At 34.0% G+C, this 25,151-nt stretch overlaps 1 protein-coding gene across 1 annotated transcript in view; it reads left to right on the top strand.

Moving 5' to 3' along the window:
• Window positions 1-25,151, top strand: part of LOC149423935 (cholecystokinin receptor type A-like) — a 264,990-nt gene that overhangs the window by 38,785 nt on the left and 201,054 nt on the right. The window contains exon 2 of the mRNA XM_089631931.1: window positions 8,880-8,994. Coding sequence (XP_089488057.1) covers window positions 8,880-8,994 — 115 coding nt within the window. The remainder of the gene's footprint in view (window positions 1-8,879; window positions 8,995-25,151) is intronic.

Below are 25,151 nucleotides of genomic sequence, written 5' to 3'. Positions count from 1 at the left end.
GAAGAGGGGGTAAATAATTGTAATAAATCTGCTTACGTAATACTTGAACGGCCCTTACCTGACGGATTTCATCAATATTGCTTAGACGTTGGGGTTTATCGTTCGTACATGCTAGACCTCCAGGGCATCAATTGGTATTCAGTTTATTCGGAAACGTCGTCGATTCTCTTACTCATGGTTTTTTGAAGAATAGAGCAGATGCATACTCCACGGGGCTTACCATGGCATTTAAAATAGGCTTTCCTCACCTTTTAAGATGATCACCATAATGCATTCAGGTTTGTATAGGATCGTGGTGAGTTTTTGGTGGTTATTATGAAGCAGAGAATTAAAAAAATCTAATTTCATTTTCCTTCATACAATTCAGTAAAGTGTTTATTGTAGTCCATACTTAATTTAATTTGTTTGTGTGTATCTGCTGTTTTTAAATAATGAAATATAAAATGATATATTTTGAACGTGATTTTATCTTGTTTCTCAATTATCTTTATTTTGAAATTTTTGAAATAACAGTAAAAAACAATCTAATTTATGTGTCGTGTAAAAATGATTTACGATAGATAAGTTGTATTGCTTTTTTTCCGTATTTTCATACTTTACGAATATTTTGAACTGGCATAAAAAAATAGCGCCAAAGTCTAATTTCAAGTATTAATATAATACATTTTTACCAGCAAACCTGAAACTAATCGCAAATATATAACACGAGAATTAGGCAACTTTCCCTACAATTTCACTTATAAAATTAAAAATTAAATACAAAGCAAATTCTTCTACAAACTACCATTTTGCACCATATCATTTTCGAAGAATTGTAGAAAATAATTTTCTTTCTTACTTATAACATGTTGTTCTTACTGAGGTGTAGTCGGTCTTGCTCGGGGTTATGAATGGTTTGGAGTAAATTTTTGAGGTTTTGAATACTAGTAAGCTGGGTATAATTTTAAGGTGGAAAGGGCCTGTGTAATCTCTAGGGATGCTGTGTGGACGGTCTTTTTGAGGAGAGGAAGGAGTGAACATGGATCTAGAAGGAACCCATTTTGTAAGAGGGAGGAAACGCTGAGGCCGGCACGCAAGCTTTCTATCTCATTTCTAGAGCATTTAGCCTACTTTTATCCTTCCCCTCCTGGTTCCATGCCTCACTGTCCTAGATCAGGGTTGGTGACAGCACGCCATTATGAATTTCTAGCCTCGCTTCTTTGGACGCACTGAAAGCGTTCAGACCTACACATTTATGGAGTTTTCTGCATTTGCCCTTCATTTAATATCCTTATCAGCATTCCCGTTAGCTTACTTCCCTAATACACAAACTTATCGACTTGTTTCAAGTATGCATAAGTACCTTAACTTATTAAACTATTAATTAGATGTAAGAAAAGACACAGTGTTGATGGTAAACAAAAAAATAAACTATGTACTCTGCTGATTGTTTGAAACGTGAGACCAAAACAAAAGAGAAAAGCCTGAAAATGTAGCACGAAGTTCGAAGTTTTAACATCGACATTAAAGTCAAATAGAGTCACATTTTTATTCTTAGTGGGTTTGGTTTTTTTATGTAATTTTAACATTTTGCAGCCACCTAAATTATTACTGCTAAACAACCACTGTATGGACGTACTAAACCAATGCGCGTGGTTGCACTGAACTGGGTCCAGTGGATAAACTGGTGATTTACTGCGTTTACTGTCACACATAAGCCCGTCAGTCAGACAAGCTGTTACTGGCTGCCACAAACATGTCGCTCTTATGCTCTTTTTTTGTGAATAAAATGCCTTCTTGTGCTTTTGAGATGTGCACAAAATATTCTTGAGCAAAAAACAAATTTGATGGAGCTTCTTTTCATTTGCATGTACTCAAAATCATAATGCTTTTGTAAAATATCAATATGCGAATATCATAAATCATAATGCTTATAAAATAAAGTGAGAAAAAAAATGAAAGACAACCTAGTGACAGTACGTCGTATTATACTACTCTGCTCGCTCGTTTGCTAGTCGAGAATGTGGATAAAATGGCACATTGACGGGCGAGCATGTTTGCGGCGAGCAGTCTGAGCATGACGTCCAAAGATATTAGAATATCTTTGATGACGTCGATAAAAAAAATGCTCGTCGCTCGTCTGTGGCGTCATACTTGCCGCGAACACGCTCGCCCATCAGTGGGCTGATTTAAGCTCGAAACTGGTGTCGCGAGGAGGTAATAGAAACGAAGGTCGTTCATAATAATATAGTCGTTTAACCCGTACACATATTATTTAAATGGCTATATCTTTCTAATGCGTTCCATTTATTTAGCTACGTATTATGTTATTTGTAGCCATTTTATCCATTCACACAAATTCATTGTGGCTATTCTTTTCTAGTGTGTTTCGTTATTCGATATAAATCTGAAAATATCCTTGTATCATAACCTTGAGCAAGTTGAAAATATCGACAATACTCGAGTTATTTTAAATACGTCAGATTATCAAGACAACTGTTACTAGGCGATACGAGACAAAAACAATTTGTTTACAAACAGAGGAAAAATTTTGACCCCAATTAACAGCTACGAGCTCGGGACCCCTTTTACAGGACAAAAAAATAGTATTGCCGTCTAAATCGAATACGATACGGGACTTGACACCTGAACATCTACATTGAGAAAAACAACAACATGTTATTGCAGCTGACGTAGACGTCATTTTGAACGCCTGCATCGCAGGCACTATATAACCACATACCCCAAAACATTATTTTATATTTCAAATTCACAACTAGTTGAAACAATTTTTTATTAAAATCATAAAACAGGTCGAAGGTTACTGTGTGCTTATTATTTACAGTTTTTTTGTACAGGCCTATACGTCTTGTACAACCAGATCGACTTTAATTCTACCCCATATATAATTCAAATGCTGACACGATACGCAATGATGCAATGTATTATTGACTTAAAAAACATCATCAGTTTATATATTAGATTAACTTTTGCGAATTTGTATATAATATGTAATATGTACACTCCTTGTTCAATTATAAAGCAAAATCATTTGCCTCCAGGTTTTATCTACCTCGGAACTAATCCTCTCTCACTCCATTCTTTTGTCGAGCACTTTCGCAATAATTATTCATTCTTAAACGCTTGAGACGTCCGATGGGCTCAAGCTTTTTCATTCGAATACTTTAGTCTTGCTTCTCGGAGTCGGTGAGGTCGTGTTGATTAACAAATGATTCGGGAATATTTTCGTTCAGAAAGGAAAAAGGGTAAGAAGAAAACAAAAAAAGAACATTATCAAAAAATCCGGCTTTTCGGAACAAGTGACTCAAAAGGACAACTTAGTGATATGGCCAGTATATTTGATTTTTATTCTGTAGGTTTTGGGTTCATTCCCCTTGCAGCACAAAAGTAATGGAGCTGCATTAAAATATATTTTTTAATCTACGTTGCTGCTCTGCTACACGTTATGGGTAAAGTTTGACGAATCTTACTAGAATTTGAGATCGTATTTTTTTCCCTCTAAATTAAAAAAAAAATATATATTTTACTTGACATTTATAAAAACGGACTATTGCGGCCAATCAATTCAGGCACATTCCCGTATTATAGTTGTAAATCCAAAAAAAATATACAATAGAGTACAAATATTTCATTCATATAAATTAAGGTTGCGGAAAAAGCGTTATTCTATTTCATATATTTTTTTAAAAGAAAGTTTTGATAAATTGGAATAGTAATACAAATACAAATTTTGTGAAGTAAATAGTGGAAAATCCAACAAAGGCAAAACCTGTTCTTGGGTATTATTGTAGTCATTATGACATTTCTTTGGCTTCAGAATAAGTTTTATCTGAGGAACGTTTGTGTGTCGGATGGGAGTATCTTGGTGTTTGTAGTAAAGTCTAGGATATCCTGCTGAAGATATGTGCCGATGGAATCGTGCCTTAAGGCATTTAAATTCCACCCGTTTTAGCCGAAAGAAACGCGTCGGAAGACACTCCTACCTTGAACGATGAAGAATACAAAGTCTATGTTCAGGAATGTTTTATTTCTGAAATTTATCACCTTCTCGATAGGTTTTAGTTTCGTGAATTCGGAGCCTAGAGGTAATACCTTTTTTTCTTTGTCAATAAGGTTACATGTATTTCTTACAATTGCTAATTTAAAATTTGTACAAACCCAATAGTGTGTTGATTGTCAGATTGAAAACGTTTATCAAAGTTCTGATTCAAGGATATCGAAAAAGTTTCGATTGTAAGTTTTAGAGATCAGTGGAAGGGTTTTAAATAAAATTAATTAGGCGATAGACGAAAGCTTGCTTACAGTTAATAGAACTGTAATATGCGTAAACCCTTATAATTTAGTTGTTGGGTGCGATAACCCCGAAAATAAGCCATTAATCATTTTTGTATATTATCAATTTGAATAGTGTGTGACTTACATTTACCGACGAAAATATTGCCAGTCGGAAATTGAGAATACACTCATTCTGAAATCTAGGAAAATAAAAATTTTGGACATTTCATCTATACCTATAAATATTTTGACAATCTATCAATTTTTCACTAATCCACCGAATTTTCCACTCACATCACCGATTTTCGTATGTAAAAATTAGCTATGTATATTATCATAATTATTTCTCGAAAATGCATAAAATGTGTAAGCCATAAGAATAATTTGCGATCAAATATGTGAATAAATGAAAAAAACGGGACAAAGATAAAATAGTGGGGTAACGGAGGAACCCCTCACGGCAACCCACGTTTTGTTTTGAATCTCGGCCTGCCGAGGTTGAGAATATTACATATGTTTTATTTTTTGATTTTGCCTTATTTTGCGTCAGGTACCAGTCCTCCTTTTTAAGTATTTATATGTTTAAATATTTTTTGGCGTAGTTCCAAATTTCACGTACGCATGGAAGAGTTTTGATATTGAAATTGAACCCAATGAACACGAATGAAACTTCAGTAATGTGGGACGGAAGGCACCACGATAACACGAACAGTACAGGTCATAAATTGATTGCACTAACCTCCCCACATTCTGGAATAAACAATTATTTATTTATTTATTTATTTATAAAAATTATAAACAAGCATGTGCTAAGAGAGTCAACAAAGTAAGATAACTCTATCAATCAAAAGTACTAATTTCTAATAGTACTAATATTTTGAATAATTTTGAAAGCACTCGGTTTTAGTTATCGAAGTACCCCCAACATAAAAAAAGTAGGTAAGTACTTTCACTATTATAGACTGTAGACTTATTTTTACACACTTGAAAATCGTCTAAATCGTTAAATCCAAGCTACTACCAGATAAGTATCATTACATGGGTAATTGATTTTACGACTCTTTTTTTCGACTGTATTTGCTTCAAGTACCGGTAAACTACCCCAAAAAGGTGTCTACCTTCGTAAAGCGTAAAATCTTTCTGTGATCAGGAGATTTCCAATTTCCACCCCTTCGTGGTGGAACTAAGACCTGGAACAATACAGTGAGATATTTATGTACCCAATGATGTCATTCAATTTCCGTACAACGGGTTCCCAACATAAATTTATCCCATTAAACACCACAAGATGTCAACTTTATTACCGAAGGTGTTAACATTTTTACCAAAGATGTTAACTTTGGTACCGAAGATGTTAACTTTTTTACAGAAGATGTTAACTTATTCATAAAATAACACATTTATCAAAAATGGCTGCACCACCTTCACAGTTTTATGGGGTAACAAACGAATACATGACCCTAATCTTCATGGATTCTCAAGCAAGCTATTATCTAAGTTGTATTTTTCTTTTCAAAAAAATTCTATCCAACCATCACGCCATTCAACTGCAAGTATAGGCAGAAAAGACGGACCGCTAAACAAGTCGGTCTTGGCACACACTTCTTGCCTTATTCAAATTCATACATACTCTTCTGTTATTCCGATTATTATAGCTCGAAATATAATTTATTTATTTATGCCCGTCGAGTTTTTACATAAAACGAGTATAAATTAATTACATTACATACTGCATTCAAATTAAAAATAATATGAGAAACATTAAAAAAATAATTTACAATGGATGGGCTTTGTAATTCAATTTAATCGTATTAGAATTATGTAAGTAACAATAGAACATGAAAAATAAGAAACAAAATGAAATGCGACGTAATGCCTGGTGTAAATAACAAAAAAATAACATAAAATAAAAGTAAATTGTACATTAAATATTTCCATGTTATATAGCGTGATAGTTTTAGCGAAACAAAATATGGATTATTTCTGATTTAAATTTCGGTATTGAATAATTTAAACTGATATTTGAGACATTTTACTAAAAGAAACATAGTTGATGTTATAATAAGACGTAATTTTTATTTTAATTCGAGAGAAAGATATAAATTGAAACTTATCAATTTTTAAAAAGAGTTTATGCAATTACACCAATCCTGTAAGCGATCAAGATTACATGGAATGAATGAGTTATTATAATTAATTAACAATTCATTATTTAAAAAGAGGTGTATTTGCAGATGTATTGCCATTTTTGATACACCGGTTATTTTATTTTGGCACATCTCAAAATCCACAGAATGATAAATTCCCATTTTAGATTTAATCTCATGGTTTTTATGTAACCAATTTTAAATAAACCACAAAATAGTGAATCAAAATGGAAAGACTTCTAAAAAGTTAAATTCACGCTACTTGCAATTAAAACTAAACATTAAAATACTTTATAAATATGATTTAAGATTTTCACGGCCAAAAGTATTTTTGTTGTTTGTTTTTGGGGTATTATGCCGTGTTGCGCTAACTCCTTCTTTAGCCAACGTTATAATAACACATCTGCCCTGATGATGGACACTGCAATGCTGTCCGAAACGTTGGCTAAAGAAGGAGTTAGCGCAACACGGCATAATACCCCAAAAACAAACAACAAAAATACTTTATAAATAATTTTCATAGTGCTTTCACACAAACGAAGTACTGAATTCCTTAAGCCTAAACATTAGTTTACTACCGCGCTTTGTAAACGGGTTTCCTAAAGAGATTTTAGTACCGTGATTGCATTTAAATTCCACCACTTCCAAACAGGGAGGGAATTCCATCACTTTTGTTAAGAGGAAGTGTTAACACATTGTTGGAGCAAGCCTTGCTTAATAAAGCCTGTTAGTATAATACGTGCCTGGCTTGTAGGAAAGCTATCTCCCCTTTATGTTAGACTACTCTCCCTTTCAGCAGTAATACTCGTAACTTCAGTCACCGTGTGGAGGTGCAACGTTGCAAGTTGCAAGTTGCAACATCTTGCTCAATCTGGCAGAGTGTAAAAGCATGGTATAACGATCACGGCTAAATCGAATAAACTACACAAGGGTATACGACGTAATTGCATTTCTTAGTTTTTGTATTATGTACAAACTTCTGACTAAATCATTTTGAAAATTAGTGGGAAATTTAGCTCTAACAAAGCCTTTCCTACAAAAATAAAGTTGGTTGTTTACGGGTGAAAAAATATAATAAGCAGTAATTGTTGATTGAAGTACTAGTACATATTGAATTGTTTGGCGTGTTGGAAATAAGCCGACGTAGCTCAATGGTCCAGAGAACCTGACCGGACATCGGAAGGTGCAGGTTCAATTCCCGTCGGCGGCATTTATTTTTACATTTTTAATATTTCAGGACACATGTATTCATATTTGGACTAATTATTGCTTAAAATAATTTGTTTTCCTTTGTGCTATGCATAAAAAACCTTGTATTATAAACATTAGTTATCATTAAAAAATAAACATATATATTATTTTATTAATTTATTTTTGTATTAGGAATGTTTTGCGGCAAAAGGAAATAAGGGATAACAAATAAGTGGAAGAGTTATTAAATAAATTAAATGTTTGTCTTTTACTGCGGTGATGCAGAGAGTATAGTTCTCTCTGAAGTGGGAAGCAAATGAATTATTTATTTATTCTGTTAAGGATTTTACTGCTGTAAGATGGAAGCATCCATTTAGTATCATCGTCATTATGCAGAACCCTCAAGACTCTTTTTTCCCATCATAACTTTTGTTTCTCTCTGACAACTGGTGCTCAATCCAAAGTTTAATAGGTTTAAAACTGAAATTTTAAATATAAATAAAACTATAAAAGTAGCTTCGAGCTACTAATTAATTTTCCACTGCAATCTGCAATACTCATAGCGGAAAACAAAGAGATAGAAAAATACATCTTATAAAATGTAAAATCCCCTTTCAAATATTTCATTACCTTGCTAATAAGTCAGTAAGCAAACTAAGGAGATTATCACTAACGGCTTTTTTCAGATAAAACCCTTTCAACTAGAAAAGCCTTTATAAGAAGGTGAGTTGTGGTTTCTTTAAATACAAAGGATTCAAAGTATTCCTTCGTTCAAAAGACTACTGTAAAAAAAGTACATTCCTTTCATTCCCTCGACAGATCCTGGAGCTTGGTTTAAGATCTGATAAAGGAAGGGTTTTTTTTTTCCAGGGAAATACACGAGATATTTTCAATTCATCCTTGTAAAACTGTATCGGATTAACGTCAAGCTGACTTATTAGGTATAGAATAAGAATACAATAAATTAATTGAAAATTTACTAAAACACACATTATATTTATTACGAACATCAAAAACTTTACGACTTGACATGGTTCGCTCTGCAGGCGGACAAACTAACCATAAATGGTTTTTAATATTCAAAAACATAATAATTCCTGAATTTTTAAAATAATTTTGTTTTATTAACCGTTTCCAGCCGTAGTTTTTTCTAATTATTTTTGTTATAGTTTTTTCTCTTCTTACTTTCCTCTTTTCAATATTGTTCATAATGTTTATTTCGTTTTATTTTCGTCTAATTAATTTGAACCATATAATTTTTTTCAGGCTGTATCAGATCTTCTCCTCGGTGTGTTCTGCATGCCCTTCACCCTGGTGGGGCAAGTTCTGAGGAACTTCGTCTTCGGGGCCCTCATGTGCAAGCTGATCCCGTACATTCAAGGTAATAATTATGCAACCTTTTAACTAATATCCCATTTTAGTGCACCCATATTTAAAAGGTTATAAAACAGCCTCGAAATTTTGAGGGTGTGAACAAACTAGATCCAAATGTCCCCGATCTTGAACGATGACATTGGACCGGTTAATAATCACAAAACGTATCAATAACATGTAATTATAAACTTGCCCTAATTGTAAACCATTCAATTTTAGTTACAACAAAATCTAATGTACATATATATGTCCAGTTTCAATGCAAGAGTCTATCGGAAAATACGATCAAATTTTCAAACCATAAACACAAGATTTTGTATTACTACGCAGTGCTACGCCATCTCTACCTGTCGAGCGGCGCACACTGCGAGTCTCATTTTTTTTACGAAAACGGTTATTTGTTTTGTTATTGTTTTCCTGGGAGAACTTCTATAAGAAGAACTAAATTTCTTATCAAATATTAATCTCAGTTAGAAAACTTCTAGGTAATTAAATTAATATAAGTTTACTTACATTATTGTTGTAAAAGATGTAAATTTCTAATATGTATTACAGAATAAATTATTTACATGTGTCTATCAATTTTCTCACCGCTTACTCGGAATGGTATTATTCAGCCTGTGTTTATTGACCTGCCGAAAGGTCTGAGCACAAATACGTGGTGACAGACAAATGTCAACAGATGAGACAAATATTAAGGTAGTTTCGTCTTGGAAAATTTTGACAAATTATTATCCTATTGTCATATTATTACATTTACCGCAATCTTGATATACACTTTACGTGCATATTAAATTTAAGAAATATCTACATTGAAATAATTCGCACTTCAAATTTAATAATTAAAAACATCACAAATGTTTTTTTCCAACCATAAAGTAGGATATAAACTTTTTAAACTTAAAAAAATATATAAGGGTTAAATTTTTGACATACATAAAAGACAAAATTACAATTTTTGAATTATAAAGAATTAGAATAAGTGTTAATAGACAATTTAATTAAAAACCATGTTTTTAAATAGTCATCAACTATATTTATTTGCGCATTAGTAAACTATATTCAAAATATTATTTGTTCGTTATTTAGAAATACTGGTTACTCCTCGATTTTATTGTTTTGGTTTATGAAAGTTTTTGTAATGTAAATAAAATAAATATATTTTAATAATAATTAAGTTCCTGTTTTATGCAGTTCTTTTAAATAAAGAAAAACTATTTTAAAAATCATTAATTTAAATCGTACAACCATGCAACTTGCATATGTCCATTACATATAGTTGAAGTTTGTGGCAAATTAAATTTAAAATTAATTTTAACATGTGATACCAGAATAACTTTGTTTTTACTGGGAATTCCATAGTTTGGATCATGAATCCACTATTTTGGAATGAATAGCGGTTTGATGATTAAGTAAAGTACAATCGCAAACTATTGAATTATTTTAACCACAAAGCAAAGACCGCACCGCCAAAATCATGTACTTAAACCTACATTCGTGTTTTTGAGTTATTATTGGGTAATGAATTCGAGAAGTAGTAAATTAAATTAAATTGAATAAGGTGATAATAGAAGGCTTTATTCAGCCTAGCCGCCAATATCCACCGTTTACTTTTACGCTAGAACCTTCAATAGAAAGGCTTATTGTTTAGGATCAGGTAGCTAGGCCGTTGGGTTTTATCTTAATTTCCTGTTTATTGTCAACATATTTTATGGGTAAGTACTGTTCAATGGAAACTTATTTGTCGGGCTCGAAGAAGAGAATTTATGTTTTCGAAAATACTTACAAAGATTAGAATTTTTTTCGCAAGAACTATATGATAAGAGAATATCACAAACAGCTTTAGTAACAAGTTTTTCATAATGGCTTATTATTATTTAAATAAGTTTTTCATTATTATTTATTTTAAATGTTGGTACCGCACAACTGTACCCAACAATCTGAAGCCAGTGAGACCATGGCGTAGAGGTCTTGTTTTGAAATTTTAAATGTAGACTCGTTGTATCAAAAAAAATTAGCGTCCTTGCGAGAGCTCTGAAGGGGTACCATCAGTACCTAAGACAGGGCGGGGAAGTGGTGGGCCTCCTCCAGACCATGGCATCTCTTATTGGGGTATGTTGCAAGGCTGGAGGCAGGAGAGAGAGTAACTAGATGTGACGAGGAAGGTGGAAAAACATCTAACTATTCAGATTTAGTTATCAAATACGGTTAAAGCCATTTCAAGCAATGCTTCAATTCTGAATGCTGGTCTATCCCCAAGGTTCCACTAAGAGCATCTTCCACCATGGAAGGTGTCGCTAAAATATCTTATGATATATCTATAGATGATACTGGAATGGGATTTTTATTGTGATATGAGTTTAATAATTTATTGTATTTTTGGTTTTTAAGTATTACAACCCTCATATATATAATATATGTATATATATATATATTTGCATCCCAGATATCCTTCCTTTACATTTAGCAATGGTTGATTTTATTGTATAAAGATATTTTCTTACGGTCGTCATTACGTTTCTGTTATTAATAATTATAGGATCCATTTGTTAGAAATCATCACTAATTACCCCTGATTTTTTTCTAGTGTAGTCTTCAAGATCGGGAGCAACCTCATATGTTGTGCGTATGGCATCTGAGGTTATTTCTTTTTGTTATTTTTATGAGGCGAACTTGGTGTAAGAATAGATGTCTTGAATGGGTTTTCTTCAGTCGTCGGAGAAACATCGTTTGGCATTTTGTAATTGTATATAAAATATCACTAGCAGAAGTTATGGCACTATTTGTTCACGTATGTATCTCTGGTTATCAACTATCGCTCGCTCGTAATTCAGAATTATTTCGCTTAAAGATTACTTTTAAAGGACAGCGCAATAATTTTTCATCTTTTGAAATCACAGAGATCAGCAGTTATATAATATAATCGATAGCGTAATTTTTACGCCAGTAGGCTTGCAAATTTCGTTGTTATTAGTTGATATATCACGGTAAATTTTGTGTGTTTGTGTGTTTGTGTGTCGTATATATACTTTGTCGTTAAGACCTTAAAATTGTTTATCTTTTTATCGTGCTGCAAATAAATTATCTTATCAATTCTCTGAAGAAATCGCTACAAACGCACTTATTCAGGTAGTCAGGGGAAAAGAGTAAAAAGGAATTATGTGAACTGTCGGGTAGATACTAGACAAAGTACTCTAAATTTCAGAATATTTCTCTTCCTCCTCTCCTTTATCATTCCTTTTCTTCCGCTCCACAATAGTTCCCAAATGGGAATGCCCCAGTTTCACTGGAAGCACAATAATATTGTACGGTACTCACATTAAAACAAAACCAAAAAATGCCAATGAATTAATTGAGTATTTTTATTTAATTTCCCTTTAACCGCAAAGGTTAAACCTTCAAATACAATGCGGCCCGCCTTACTAACATCAGCTTACCCTTATTTGTCAAATCCCCATTTGAAATTATTTTACAAAAAAATTTCACCCTCTTAAAAATTAAGGGTGGTAAAAATATTCTTTGATTATTTATCGAACACATTTTCGTATTGAAAAAACAGTAAGTCTTGCTTATGGAGGATATTTATTATGTTGATTTTGGATTTTTTTGAAGTTATCAAATCACATTAGTTCTTTCATATTTTAGCTCCTTGAATCGATATTCAGACGTATATCTTTCAACATTCTTATGTACCAAATTGAGGACCTTCTCACTGAAGAATGTAAACCTTCGAATGATTCCGTAATTTTAAGGTTTTTTGTACGATTTAAACATTTCTTTGAAGAGGAAATAGATAGGAATAAATTCTTGAAATTTATTCCGGCAGTCAAAAAATATATTCAAGAAGAATTTCAGACCGTACTCGTCGTTAATTCACACAATACGGATTTAAAGACGACAAAAGAAAATATTTATCACGGAAAAGTGTGCTTGTGAGTCTTGCCAATCCCTGAAATGAAGAATAAGTCATCATCATATTTCATTCATGTAAATACACCGTACACCGAAAAAAAAATTTTCCACCATACACCGAAAAAAAATCACAAATTAAAATCACGTTTGTGGGAGTATATTTTTAGGAAGGTGGAATTTTTATTACTGTTCATTCAGTTTATCTTACCTACGCATTTTTTATATCCGCGTGTCTTCCAGGAAACTCCTGCTATTCTGGTTGTGGGGCTATTAAAGGTAGAAAAATATTTGTTTTATTGCTATCAACGATGTACATTTCTTTACACATTTATAGCCGCTAATACAAAAATTCTCACGTGTTTTCACTTTGTTCGACTTCAAAGCTTTGATGCTTATATATTAAAGGCGTTTAAAATGACAAAAAGTGTATCGTTACACATTAGTAGATACAATGTTAGAAAATCCAAAGACTTCTTAGAAAATTTGCTGCTTTCCGCCGGGTGCGTTAACGTGGAAAACTACAACAGAGACACCGAGTCAAATGGTGCCGCGCCGAACAAAAATCCCCGCGCTACCGATGGCTATAAAGCCAAAATCCGTTCAGTATGAATTCAGGCCTCGAGTTGGACAGTATGGTCTCTTCAAGCGGACGTGATTTTGTTCCTGGTGTTATAAGCACCCATAAATTAGTGTCCATTGATTTTATGCACGTTGTCTTATGCATAAATATGCCTATGGGTGTGTTTGAGTATGCTGTGTGCCTTTGTGTGTGAATTCCTATGAATGTATGTTGCTTGTGTTATATCTATCTGTCCATGTATTTTATATATTTGTATTGTAGTTACATTATCTCTATTTTCTACATTGTGGTTTCTTATTATTCAGGGTCCGTCACGGGAATCGCATGCTTTTCAAATTAGATGTACTCGGTCAGTTTCGCTTAAAAACTATTTTTATTTATAACAAAACAAAGTGTAAGTAAAAAAATTTTTTTGACAGTTTATCTATGTTTTGAAGATCGCGTCACTTAGTTGTTGGCCATTTACATTTATGCATGATTCTAGCCGGTCCCGAAAACAATTTACATCTGACGTGAAATCAGAACTTTTTTCCCCGGATTTTCATCTTGAGATTTAAAGGCAGTCTGGCTTGACAACATATTTTAGGGAGATATTCCCACAAAAAGACGTCCCGTAAGCTTAGACTAAGGGAACAAGGAGGCCAGTGAATATTGACATATATGGAGATAGGAGTTGATCCCGTAAGACCATCCGAACCATCTTGTTGAAACTATACTCTCCTCACTACCCATCTGCGACGTTAAAGTTCTGGGAAGAAGAGGTTTAGGAGCATCGTAATGTAGCGCTCTGAATTAACAGTCACATTAATGTTATTTTCCTAAAAAAGTACAAGCCATTAATGCTCTTCTCCCCAAATGCATACCAAACTGTTAATTTTGGGGTGTGTATAAGGGACTCATGTAACTCCTGAGGATTATTTCTCCAGAAAACGAAGGTATGATGCTGTAGGTTCCACGACTTCTCACTCTAACGAACAAATCACGGCCACCTTACATTCTCTGAGGTCGACCACTCGGCCGTACTAGCCAATCAAAAAACATGCGGTTTCCGAGACTGACCCTATATTTCTGCTTTAGTTTTGAAAATATTATTGTGAAATCAACCTGCTGTCAAATTGATTTGATACGATGATAGTGAAGAAAACAAAAATATGCTTAACAATTTCAAGTACCTACCTTTATTCTTTTTTTATAAAATCAAATATATCTTTTTTGATTGTATAAAAAAAAATAATTACTGCATCTTTTAAAAATACTTTTTAAACCTTTGGGGAATATTTTTGAAAAAATAACCCACTTTAAGTAAATCACAAATTTGAGTTGTCCACTCGATGGTGACAAAGATCAAACTGGCTCGGTTGTGTGTGGTCCTATAATTTAGACCGTATTCAAATAAATTCAGTTGAGACTCGTGCCCAAATGCCCCTCCGTGTGCGTCGAGCCTTAGGGTGGAGGATGCCAAACATCTGTCTTACTTGTTGATCCCGTATTTCCAGTATGTTTAGGAAGTTTTTGAGCCCTCTTGTTTATTTTTCGGTGTCTTCTTTTCCGCTTCTTCCAATTTAATTTGCCTTTTCTGAGAATCGAATTATGCCAATTGTTTTCGTTTCTTTCTTCCACCATCTTCCTTTTACGAGTCTTTGGATGAAGACTTGCATGCATCTTTCGAATCAAAGATGGGTTATAGTTGCGGATTTCTTTTTTGTTTTCCAATGTTACTCTACTGCGATAATTTGTAATTATTATTTAAATACTTGAGTACAAATGTATTTTATTTTATTGCGATTCCTGGTCAACCTGCTCATTGTTACTACATAACACAATGGAATAAAACAATAATCACCAATAATCTATAGATTTGCTAATAGTGCGTATTTATTACTAGTAGAAACTAAAAAATACTTTGTCAATAGCCGTACAAAATACCACAATATTAAAAAAAATTAGGAAACACGTTTTATGCAAAATTGATGGTGTTAAACAGTTTTGTTGAGATTTAAGACACAATGTGCTTTGCGAAAAAACAATCTTTGGTTGGCTTAAATTTGTAATTTTTCTCCTTCCTTATGTGCAAATCCCGAGGGTAATTTTCAACGATACCTTTTTTCATCCATTTTCTCAAATAGGGATGAAAAAAGGGGACGTTTTCTATTTTGATACCATGTGTGACGTGGCGGACATTATTAGACGTATGCCATTTCTCATTTTTTTATATAACAATGTTACGTGAAAATATTGCTTGTTTATTCAGTATAAAACTTGGATTTTATATCATGGGACCAGTCTATAAAACATATAAATTACAATTGCGACCCCTTTTTTGCGATTGTTGCACTGGCCTTTTATTTTACGTAACTGTATTACGTCAAAATGTTGCATGTTTATCCAGTTTTATATTTTAAATATTAATAAAAAGTAATTATTATTTTTTTGATAAATTAATGTTTTTAAGACAAATCAAAAAATGTAACAAGCAGTAATTGTTGAATGAAACACTAGCATATATTGAATAATTTCGCGGGTAAGAGATAAGCCTCCATAGCTCAGTGATCAGAGCTTTCGACCGGAAATCGAATGGACACGGGTTCGAGTCCCGTTGGTTTCATGTATTTTTTATCAGGAGATTTTTTCAATGTGGATGAGTGTTTCAGGCGAACAATTATTGCTTATAAAAATAATTATTAATAAAAAGAGTAAAATATGTTTATTTCTACTGCTTGTGAATGTGAAAAACTGTGGAACTGTTTAATTGTGAACTTTGCAAATTATTTGATGATTTTACATTATGTTTTGAGGAAATAATAAACAAGTACTTTACATACGTATTGTTAACTCATAGAATATAGAATATCTATGTATGTTATCTTCAAATTGTAACATTATTTTAATTAATGAATAGGGACAGGTGTGTGGCAGCTATTGCTTTGGGATCTGCGCTGTTGTGTTTTGGCAGTATTACCTCATAAATCATTCAATTATCGACATATCGATCAAAATATGGTGATCAGGTAGGCAAGGCATATGGACGGACAAATACACAAAGAGGAGCAGCTAGTTAAAAAACATTGATTGGTTAATGACCAAGCGCGTAACAGTGACAGATGCTTTCATGATTATGATCTATGGTTATGTTCAAGGTGTTTTTATGTTTTTTGACAATTTAGTGCGATTTAGCACTATTTTTTGTTGTCGTTAATTTAAACAAACTCAGGAAGCCACGAGGAAAATAATTTCCCTCAAGGCCTATGTCATCATTGGAGATGAGTGTGGAGGGTCTTTTTAAGGAAAGAAAGGATATGAAGTTCTTAGAACGAAAAAGGTATGAAGGGTGGGTAGAAATCTAAGGGTAAATATGTCCAGGAGTGACATATGAATCTATCCCTCCAACTGCGATGCAAGGTGATGGGTCAAGATATTACAGCTGAAGACGTCAAAAAGTGTATTCTTAACCGATCTCACGCATCACGCAGTTGGTGGCCAGATGCATCCGCCGTCAATACCTGGATAAACCTAACCCCATTAACCCAGGCACCCCTTCTAAGTCACCAAATGTAGCGGACCACTTAGGGCCACCTATGGCAGAGGTGTTGGTTATCTAATAAATCCCGGTTTCTCGGAGTGGCGGACCCATACCGCCTCCCAAATTGAATTATATACATTAAATCGTAAGTATGAAATAATGATCGTAAAAAGCGAAAATTTTTCATATGGGTCCCGTTGGGGATCGGTATGAAAAAAGTAAGGTGTTAAGCAGGTATAAACCTCGCCCGAGGTGTAAATATGTATTACGATTCCAAAAGCTTTTCCCCAATCTCAATAATTCAGTAAGTTTTTCAACAACTTCAATAAACGTAACTCGTCTTTCATAAACTCCTGTTAATCGTACGATTTTAATTACTTTTTACAAAGTTAAACCATTTTTACGGAATTTTTAAAAATTACTACAGAAAAATAAACCAATTACGAAGATAAACAGTCTGCTTTAACGCTTTTTCGAATTTCGTAATGCAATTATTTTGCAGGTTCAGTGGCGTTTCGAGTTTAAATGAAATGTAGGGGCTGCAGTGGTGTTCAACACAAAATATCAAAAAGCTTTTTTTACTGCTGCCTTTAGCACTCACAGTTTTATTAACTCGAAGGCAGTGGTGTCCCCTATAAAAAGGCTACAAAGGGACAATCGCAACAAATAATACACAATGTAATCTATTCTTCTCGTGTTACAAACACGTGTAGGGGTAAAGTTTTATATTTTTACGGCGGATATCACTTCAACGCACGACAATAATTTGTTTTTGTTATTTTCGTTTATATTTCACAAAAATTCGTCAAATTATAATATTTTTATACTGAAACATTGACTAATGAAAGTTTTACTATTCGTGATATATACTGCTTATTATTTTAAATGACGATTCACAAAAAATAGTAGTATTATTCAAGATTAACGATTTAATTCAAGGTAACGGTCTCTACTGGGAAACGATTCCAGAATCTCTGTCTTACCGGGGAAACGTCTCTAACCACTCAATCATTAGGATCCAATAATTATACGTCATTTTGTCGATTTAATATTTAAGATTTAGAATTAACAATATTATCTTACTACTAATTCCCAGTTGAGATCGTTTCCCTTTTTTATGAAATCTGTGTCATGTTATGTTTCGTTTGGATTTATTAGTATTATCTTCTTCAAAATATATTATATTCGTGGGTATGGCCTTCAAAAATATATTATATTCGTGGGTATGGCCTTCAAAAAATATATTATATTCGTGGGTATGGCCTTCAAAAATATATTATATTCGTGGGTATGGCTTTCGAAAATATTAAAAAGATATTCCAATAAAATTACAAATATTATTATTTTATTTACATATTTTAAGTAGAAATAACTTGAATAAGCGAAAACAATATCTAAAACGTTATGTGCATAGGCTTTTTATGACAGGTCGAAAGGCCTCCACAAAACCTCCAAGATATAAAGCCATCTAGTTTAGTTACTCGAAGGCCCTGGAGTTCAAACCTTTTCTTTCTCTTGTCGTTTTCCTTTACAGATTTCTTTTTCATGCACATTAATAGTGAAACAAAATTTAATCAGATTTACTCGAAATTGACACACCATAGCATGTTTCACAAGATTTCATTAAAACAATTTCGCCTAATTTAGCTCTCTGACTTAAATGAGATAGAGTGTGCTGAAGTAGACAATTTATACAGATTCAGAAAAAAATATTTAGCTATTGCTAAAAAATATGTTACAATTGTTGAACTAATTTTATTATGTTGCACTTCTCTAGTTAGAGACTTCGTGTCTCTTGCCTCTCTTCTCAACACAGTGGTAATTCAACACAATTTTTAAAAGTGATATAATGTCTTTAAAAACGATGAAATTTTTTTTTAAATCTAACCTAACCTAACCAAACCTTACCTACTTAACCCAGTTAATAAAGTTTTTGTTTTATCACTTTCCATGACTTTATATAACTTTTTTAATCATTCGTACAATAACTAAGTTTTTTAGGTGCATTGATCTATATCATTTATTATTCTCAATATCGTCCTGGTGAGAAACAACTATTCAGAATCTAAAAGTTAATTTCTCGAGTTTGTTTATGGAGCCAGATCATTAAGTGTCTTCAACCTCTCAATCATTCGCCTTCCATTTCCTATTTCCATGACTTTCTTAGACCTTGCAAAAATTAACCAACCAAAAACATGGGGATTTCCATATTCCCACTGACCCCGAACAGAGGGGTTTTGTAGCATTCACATTTGAATTATATTATTAGGTACAATTTAAAAACACATGGAAAAACCAAAAAAATATATTTGTTTTCGGAAAAAGAATTCGACCTTCAAAAATTACTCGTTTTGTTCTGGGTCAACGACGGTATCCATGGCCAAGTAAGGCTCTCCACTAGCAATCGGGGAGGTCACGAGTTCAAATTTCGGCGTGCGCAAGTAAATTTTATTCGATTGATTTGTGTTATTTTATCATAAAAAAATAATATAATATCTGTTTGCGGCTCGTTCCAGAGTGGAAGATACTCTCAGTATCGCCCTGATGTAAGACCACTATTCAAAATTGAAACGTTGGTTAGCATGGCTTTAGACGTGTTTGGTTACCAGATTTGAATAGCTATTTACTTTCCCACCTTCCTGTTCCCCATTTCTTTCCCAATCCATTATCTTCAGCCTCACAACATACCACAAATGGGGATACCGTAGTCTCACTGGCTTTAGGTGGTTGGGAAAAGTTGGGACTCTTGTGCGGTATCCACATTAAAAAATGAAAGTATTTGCCTTGAATTTAACGGTTATTTTAGGAAATGGAAATGACGTGTCTAGAATTAAAGACAAAATACATAGAAACAGTAAAATATTTTTTCAGGAAGTATTTATTCAAAATGATACAAAATGTGGATTTCTTTTGTTTAATTTTAGTAAAGTGAGATTCCTTGATTATTCGTTAACATACAACATTTATCAATCCTATAAATTATAGCATTCTGTGATTTTTCACGGGTCTGTGCTGTAATTCAATAAAAGTGATAGCTTGAACACTTAATTAAAAAATGGTCGGTTTCGTGTTGCGTTATGTTTCTGCTATAATATCTATTCATATTTCACCAAAGGGTAGGTTTGCGCTATGAAAAGGAAAAAAAAAGTTATGTTCCATTTTATCAAACTCACATTGTGTAAAAAAATCCTCTCGCAGTTTAGGACGTAAGTTTTCTTCATCAAAAATGGATAGAAATACATTTTTTTGCGTTGTACACTAGCGGGCATGAAATTCGAAGGAAATATATCGAATCTAGAGAAACTACTTACTCTTGAAGCTTATATCGTATGAATACGTGCATTGTTACACGATAACGAATGAAATGTGTTGGACTTATTGCCATGAATGATATGTCTCTCTTTAACAATTTAATTTACCCAATGTAACTATCATAAAGATATTGAAAAAAATCTAACTGAATTGTATAATTTTACAATTTTTACTGTCAGTCATATAATGAATTAATTCATTCTGTTAACTCCACCCTCTATAAAACAGGGACATCCTTAGCATGGTAGGTAAAAAATTACACAAAAAAAGTATTAATTGTACAAATATCGAATGAAATAAGGAATTTCCGCTGTGAACGGATAAATAATTACGTTTACAAATGGAACCATTTTCTTGAAAATTTTGACATTCTACACAAGAAGGTATACTCTGTAACAAACACATGTTTAATTTTAGGCATATTTGAGAGTTACGTTTAAAAAATAATGGGGAGAAATTAATAAAAAAGCAGTGAGTCAGGTAACGGAGCTAAAGCGTACTCCGATTTCCTTATTTTACAATGAAAATTATATAAATAAACTAAGGACATGTCACTGTTTACTACAAAGCATTAGGTTCATAATCTTTGAAACCCTTATAATTTTAAATAAGTTTCACAAACAACTAAACCGAAATAACGAGCAACAAAACAAAACAACATTATTTTCACAGATGACCACTTTTATTGCCCTCCTGTGTTCACCTATAATATTATACGGACGGTAAATATTTTGTGTTACGTATTTTTCACGTCGCATAAAACTTAGGGTACTTTAGCGAGGCTTTGTGAATCTCCTTGGAGGCATTCATTTTCTTTGCTCAAATTTCCTGGCGACTTAAGTTTACGGTTTTGAGATGGACCTAAACTGAGTTGAAATTTACGAGGTAGGGCCTTTTTATACAAGCTCAGTTTTAATGTTTTTCCTGAAGGACACTGACGAGTAAGGGGATTAACTTTTCACACCAGAAGACTAATTACAAGCACAGAGCAACACGATACTCGCTTTACGCGCAGAAGTAAAATATAAGTGATGTGACCTTCTGAGCATCCTGAATAGGCCACTTGTACAAAAGCTTATAACAGTTTTTCTCATCTTGGAATGAAACATGAAAATAAGCTCTTGAACAATGTGTGCGTTACATGAAGCAATATTATCATAACAGCCCGAAGCTAAAGAGTCAAATAGCTTTTTTTAGTTTAAAAAAAGTTACTTTTAAACCAGACGTCATAGAAACTTTGTTGAACACGAAACCCAGATCGAAAACTTGAAATTTTTTTTTGTTTTTTTATTTTTATTTTTTTTAAATTTTGAATATTGTACAAGAATTCCAAGTGTTACCGGCTGACGGGAGCCGGTGAGAATATGGCATCTCCAATTTGAGTATGTTATGAGGCAGGCAGTGAGGTGAGAAAGGAGATGTTTTATTTAAAGTCAATTTATTGTGAAATAACACAAATTTATAAAATTAAATTTATGTGCACACACGGATTAGCAGTCGAGAGTCTTTGGTAGTGAAATTTTTGCAAACCCAGTTTGCCACCTCTTACCAGACCTGACGGCTCACTAGCAAACACCGCCACCGAAAAGGCAAACCTTTTAGGGAAAATGTTTGCAGAAAACTCGACCCTCGACGACGGGGGTGCTGTTCCGCCGTCGGTTCCTCACTGCGGCTTCTATATGAAAAAGCTGAGGATCCGGCATCGGGATGTACTCCACGTCATACGGGGGCTCAATGTTAACAAAGCTAGTGGACCTGATGGAATACCTGCCCTGGTATTGCAGAGGTGTGCTGCGGAAATAGTTCCAGTTTTGACAAAGCTCTTCAAAATGTCCCTGAAGTGTGGCACTGTGCCCTCTGGTTGGAAAAAAGCGGTAATTCACCCTATTCCCAAGAAAGGTGACCGCTCCAACCCGGCCAACTACCGCCCCATAGCGATCACATCAGTTCTGTCCAAAGTGATGGAACGTGTGATCAACGACAAACTGCTCACATACCTCGAGAAGAACAAAATTATCAACGACCGTCAATACGGATTCCGGCGGAACCGCTCGTGCGGTGATCTTCTCGCGTATGTGACGCATGTTTGGGGGCGGTGCCTGGAACGTCACGGTGAGACCCAAACGGTCGCACTAGACATATCCAAGGCCTTTGACCGGGTCTGGCACCGAGGACTTGTCAACAAATTGCATTCTTACGGACTTCCCGCATCCCTGTGTACGTGGATTGCTGACTTTTTAAGGGATAGGTCGATTCAGGCGGTTGCTGACGGTTTCACCTCTTCCTCGCACTCCATAAATGCTGGCGTCCCACAGGGATCGGTTCTGTCTCCAACTTTGTTTTTGTTGCACATCAATGACCTTTTGACATGTGCACCGATTCATTGTTACGCGGATGACAGTACAGTTCATGATAGCTTTTTGTTTGACAAGCCCCCAAAGGGCACACAAACTCCAACGGCTCGGAGGGCTTTGAAGCAGAGAATGGACGGTTATAACGGTTATAACAGACACATATGTGAACTTGTTAAACGCACTAGAAAATGTATCTATATATTCATTAGATTAAGAAATGTTCTCAAGATAAACAACCTGAAAAAAGTCTATTACGCACTAGTCCAATCATTACTTCAGTATGGAATCATTGGGTGGGGAGGTGCATATGAAAAATTTTTAAGCTCTGTTAAAGTGGTACAAAAACTAATTATCAAAGTAATTTTGAAAAAAAAACCAACTTTCTCTTCAGCATCATTGTTCAAAATTTTCGAAGTACCAAAAATTGAAGACCTCTATAAAAAAGATGCAATATTACAAATATATAAAGAAACTGTAGTAAAAAAACTTAAATTTAACTCATCCTTAAGGCATAATTTTAACATCCAAATTCCTCTATTTTCAACACAACAAATGCACAATAACTACATTTACAAAGGCATAATATATTTTAATAGTCTTCCCGAAGAAGTGAAAAAAATACCAGATTTTATTTTATTCAAAAAGAAGGTCAAATTTATCTTTAAAAAAAATTAATATCACCTATCAAATGTTATAACTTCAATTCATGTTTCAACCAAAATTAACGTCACAATCCTCTTTTAAGTTTATATTTATTGTACTGTAATAATGTTAATTACTGATATAAACATGAAATAATTGTCAAATAACTCCTACGCCAAGCTCAAGAGCTAGCACTCTTCATTGGAGTAGAAATTCAACAACATATGTTTTACACTATTACTTATTTTTAACTTATTTTATGTACAATGTAACAATGTTATAAGTTAAACAATAAAAAAAAAAAAATATAAAAAAAAAATCTCGAGAGTATTTCCTCCTGGGGTAAAAATAATCTCGTCGAATTTAATGTTTCAAAGACCCAATCCTGTCTGATTACGTCTAAAAGGGATCCAAATGATAATCTAGTCTCCTTCAACGGAAGCAATCTTCCGAACAGGCCTTCCATTGATATGCTTGGTGTAACTATAAGTGACCAGCTCAGGTACGGGGGCTCCATCGAAGCTAGAGTAAAGTTGGCCTCTCAGAAGCTGGGCGTACTGTGCAGGGCCCGCAGATACTTTAATAGTACACAACTGCTCACCCTGTACAAATCGCAAGTGCGCCCTACTGTCGAATTTGGCAGCCATCTCTGGTCTGGAGCCCCAAAATACCTGAAAAAAACCCTTGACTCTGTGCAGAAACGGGCGGTCCGTTTGATAGATTCCCCAATCTTAACAAACGGACTGCAATCTTTAGAGCACAGGCGTCAGGTAGGTATGCTGTCCTTGTTCTATCGGTATTACAATGGAAGATGCTCTGAAGAACTAGCGTCATTGATCCCTTCGGCACCGGTGCGTAGTCGGGATACACGCCAAACGCGCGCCCAACATTTGTACACAGTTGACACTTGTCACATGAGAACGGGTCGCTTCTACGATTCGTTCTTAAGTTCAACAGCTCGGCTGTGGAACGAACTGCCGGCCTCTGTGTTTCCTCCCTCCTACAACATGGGACTCTTCAAGACCCATGTTCACTCCTTCCTCTCCACAAAAAGACCCTCCACACAGCATCCCCAAAGATGACATAGGCCCTGAGGGAAATTATTTTCTTCAGGGCCTCCTGTGTGAAGTAAATATAAAAAAAAAAAGAAAAAAAAAGTGAGATATGTGTAATCATTTTTGATTTATTTAAAACGCATAAAGAGCGTTGTGCAATATAGTTTGGTGTAACAAAGACACAAAGTAATTATTATAGAATAAACTTGTTGATATAATAATGGGAGGCATAATAATAATGGAGTTGAGTAAGATTAAGAAAGGGACGCTCAGATGGCTTCGATATGTAGAGCAAATGAACGAATAATGGAGTGTAAGGAGAAAATATGACGCAAATGTGAATGGTGGAAGAAGTCGAGGTCGCTCGAGGAAGACATGGCATGATCAAGTTAATCAAATGCTCGATTTGGGCCATGTCAAGAGTCAGAATAATAGAAGAGCATGTATGAGACGATGTATGAATGTGAACGAGGCAAAGAGTGTGTACAAAGACCGAAGTGTTTGGCGTTCGGTTCTCTACTACCCCTGCGGGGAAACGGCGATATGGTTAGTTGGTTAGTTATTAGCAATTTCAATCAACGATTGTAGCACTTTGATGCTTCCAATTTAATGTATCTGAAATGTTTTTTGTTTCCAGCATTTTTTGTATGGAAGGAAAGATTTTTTAATGCTTTTATTGTCTGGTATTGTGGTGTCTTTATCCAAAGATTGTGTTTACCTTCGGGGCTTTTTATTTATTTTTTGTATCGTTGTCTAAGTGATGTATTAATGATAGTTCAAAATTGTTGA

Source organism: Hesperophylax consimilis, chromosome 5 (assembly GCF_061612785.1).
Source record: "Hesperophylax consimilis isolate HC1 chromosome 5, BYU_Hcon_1.0, whole genome shotgun sequence".
In the NCBI taxonomy this organism is placed as follows: Eukaryota; Metazoa; Arthropoda; class Insecta; order Trichoptera; family Limnephilidae; genus Hesperophylax; species Hesperophylax consimilis.
The sequence above is the reverse complement of the archived record's forward strand: the minus strand, read 5'-3'. Positions and strand labels throughout refer to the sequence as shown.